We start from the raw sequence: 2,620 nt of genomic DNA, 5'->3' as shown, positions 1-2,620 counted from the left end.
GTGACACTCTAGAGATGAACTCTTCTCCAGGCTTCGTGACTGTGGTACTCTTGATGCTTGGTAAGTAAAATGCCTCTTAGTATTTGGATTGTTTCATCTATTGTGACAGCAAAACCTATAACTATAATTTTATCCAGGAGATTTATGCCCAAGATAACACAGGTCTCTTTTCTTTTTCCCCAGGACGAACCCATGGAGACTCAGTGACCCAGATGGAAGGCCCAGTGACCCTCTTCGAAGGGGAGCCCCTGACTATAAACTGTACTTATTCAACAGCAGTGTCCCCCAATCTTTTCTGGTATGTCCAGTATCCCGGAGAAGGTCCACAGCTCCTCCTGAAAGCCTTGAGGGACAAGGAGAAGGGAAGTCACAAAGGTTTTGAAGCCACCCTACAAAGCAAATCCAAATCCTTCCACTTGGAGAAATCCTCAGTGCAAGTGTCAGATTCGGCTGTGTACTACTGTGCCCTGATGGACACAGTGACAGGGACTGCAGGGGGAGCTGAGCGCAAACTCTGAGCAGAACAGGGCCTGGGATGCTGAGCATCTCTGACTGATCCACTCTGGTTCCAGCACTCTGTATGGTGGTTTGCCCCTCAGTGTCTGCTTGATACACAAGTCATACAAATGGCTAGAGCATGGGAACCAGAAGGAACATTCCCCAAACCCAGCTGTTCATTAGTGCAATGAGAAATTCCAGTAGTTCCTCCGTCAGGACCTAAGTAATTTCAAGGTGAAACCACATAACATTGAAGTGGTGTCTTGCTCACCCTGCAGTGAAAGTCCAGCCCCACAAGCTGCTGAGGCCCCCCTGGTGGGTATTGCTGTGTCCAATGACACACTGAGAGAGCCAGGGTGTGCCCGAGAAGGTGGTGTCCGTCCCATGTCTTCCTGACAGAGGATGGGCAGGAGAGGTGATGGGAGAGCTGCAGCCCCAAACCAGGTTTGAACAGAGAAAGAAGGGGAGGGAAGACAGGAGGGGAACATATGGAAGTGAGCAATGAAAAGAGAGACAAGGAACCTCAGTCCAGGTTTCTTTTCTAGACAGTAGACACAGGCTGATATTCAAAATGAAGGGAGGGGGCAAAAACATAATTGAGGAAATGACTCCTGTCCAGACCGGTTAGGTAGATCATTTGGCTTTCAAACAGTAATAAGTGAGATGATTTTCAGTGCCCAGGAATTACAGTGAGAGAAAATGCTTTTGGTCTGATTTTTCTTTTTCTTTTGAAGTTTATTGACTTATTTTGAGAGAGAGAGAGAGAGAGAGAGAGAGAGAGAGAGAGAGAGAGATGGAAGGGCAGAGACCAGACAGAGGGAAAGAGAAAATCCCAAACAGCCTCCATGCTGTCAGCACAGAGCCCAACGAGGGGCTGAAGTCATGAACTGTGAGATCATGACCTGAGATGAAATCAAGAGTCAAAGGCTTAACTGATGAAACCACCCAGGCGTCCCCAGAGACGGTTTATCACAAAATAGTTTCGGAAATAGTATGAATGCAAGCCTTTTTTAAGTTTTGAACTTTTTAAAGTTTATTTATTGAGAGAGAGAGAGACAGAGAGAGAATGTGTGTGAGCAGGTTGGGGCAGACAGAGGGAATTCCAGTGAGAATCCCAAGCAGAGAATCCCAAGCAGGCTTCACTCTGCCAGCACAGAGTCCGACTCAGGGCTCCATCCCGCAAACTGTGATATCATGACCTGAGCCATGATCAGGAGCCAGACACTTAACCAAGTCAACCACCCAGATGCCCCTGCTGTCCCTTTCTAATAGCATGTATGAAAGGGTTAAGAAAAGTTAGGAAAGTAAGAAACCTCATTTGCTTCATAGTATTTGGAAACTGTTGATCTACAGTAAAAACATATTGACTGACACTGACTACATCATTTTTTGAAGCTTTTTTTAAAAGTTATTAAAAATCTATTAATTCAGAGGGAGCCAAGATGGTGGAACAGCATGGAAGTTTTTTGTGTGTCTCACATCCACGAAATACAGCCAGAGCAACGTTAAACCATCCTACACACCTAGAAAACTGATCTGAGGATTAACACAACAATCTGCACAAGGTGAACCACAGAATTCAGCAGGTACGTGGCGCGTAGAGGTGAACTCGGGGAGAGAGAAGCTGGCGGTGGACAGGTTGTTGCCTTTGCAGGTGGAGAGAGGACGGAGACTAGGGGGAGGGGGAGAATACGGGAAAAGCACCCGTCCCCAAAAACAGGTGGAGAGAATGTGGAAAATTGGAAACAGCCACAGGAACTAAATTAAAAAGGGAGAAAGGAGAAAGGAGAGGGTTTAACAATTCCATTAAGACTGTAAACAAGGGGAGCGCAAAGGCTGCAACCCCGCATCTCCATACCTGGCGGTGCTCTGGTGGGAAGGGCGAATCCCCAGGAACAGAGTGGGGTCCGGGAGGTTCTTGCGGGCCACATGGGGAAAAGCGGTTCCACTGCTGGAAAGACGTTTGGTAGAGGCGGTTGAAGCCACCTGGTCCCAGCAGACCCCAGAAAACGGCCACATTCACTGGTGCTGGAACAAGGTCGTTAAGGATGAAGCCTGGTGCCAGATGTGTGTTGCGATTTTCAGTGGTCCCTGAAAAGCTGCTGCTACACTATCTCGCGAA

The 2,620-nt window shown here is 47.6% G+C and overlaps 1 gene segment (V, D, J or C); it reads left to right on the top strand.

The window, feature by feature from the left end:
* The first annotated feature begins 6 nt into the window (after positions 1-6).
* Positions 7-518, top strand: LOC121026531 (T cell receptor alpha variable 9-2-like). The segment is given in 2 exon segments: positions 7-60; positions 184-518. Coding segments are annotated over 2 exon segments (381 nt in total).
* The last annotated feature ends 2,102 nt before the right edge of the window (positions 519-2,620 follow it).

Source organism: Herpailurus yagouaroundi, unplaced genomic scaffold, assembly GCF_014898765.1.
Source record: "Herpailurus yagouaroundi ecotype Mexico unplaced genomic scaffold, PumYag 128046, whole genome shotgun sequence".
Classification (NCBI taxonomy): Eukaryota; Metazoa; Chordata; class Mammalia; order Carnivora; family Felidae; genus Herpailurus; species Herpailurus yagouaroundi.
The sequence above is the reverse complement of the archived record's forward strand: the minus strand, read 5'-3'. Positions and strand labels throughout refer to the sequence as shown.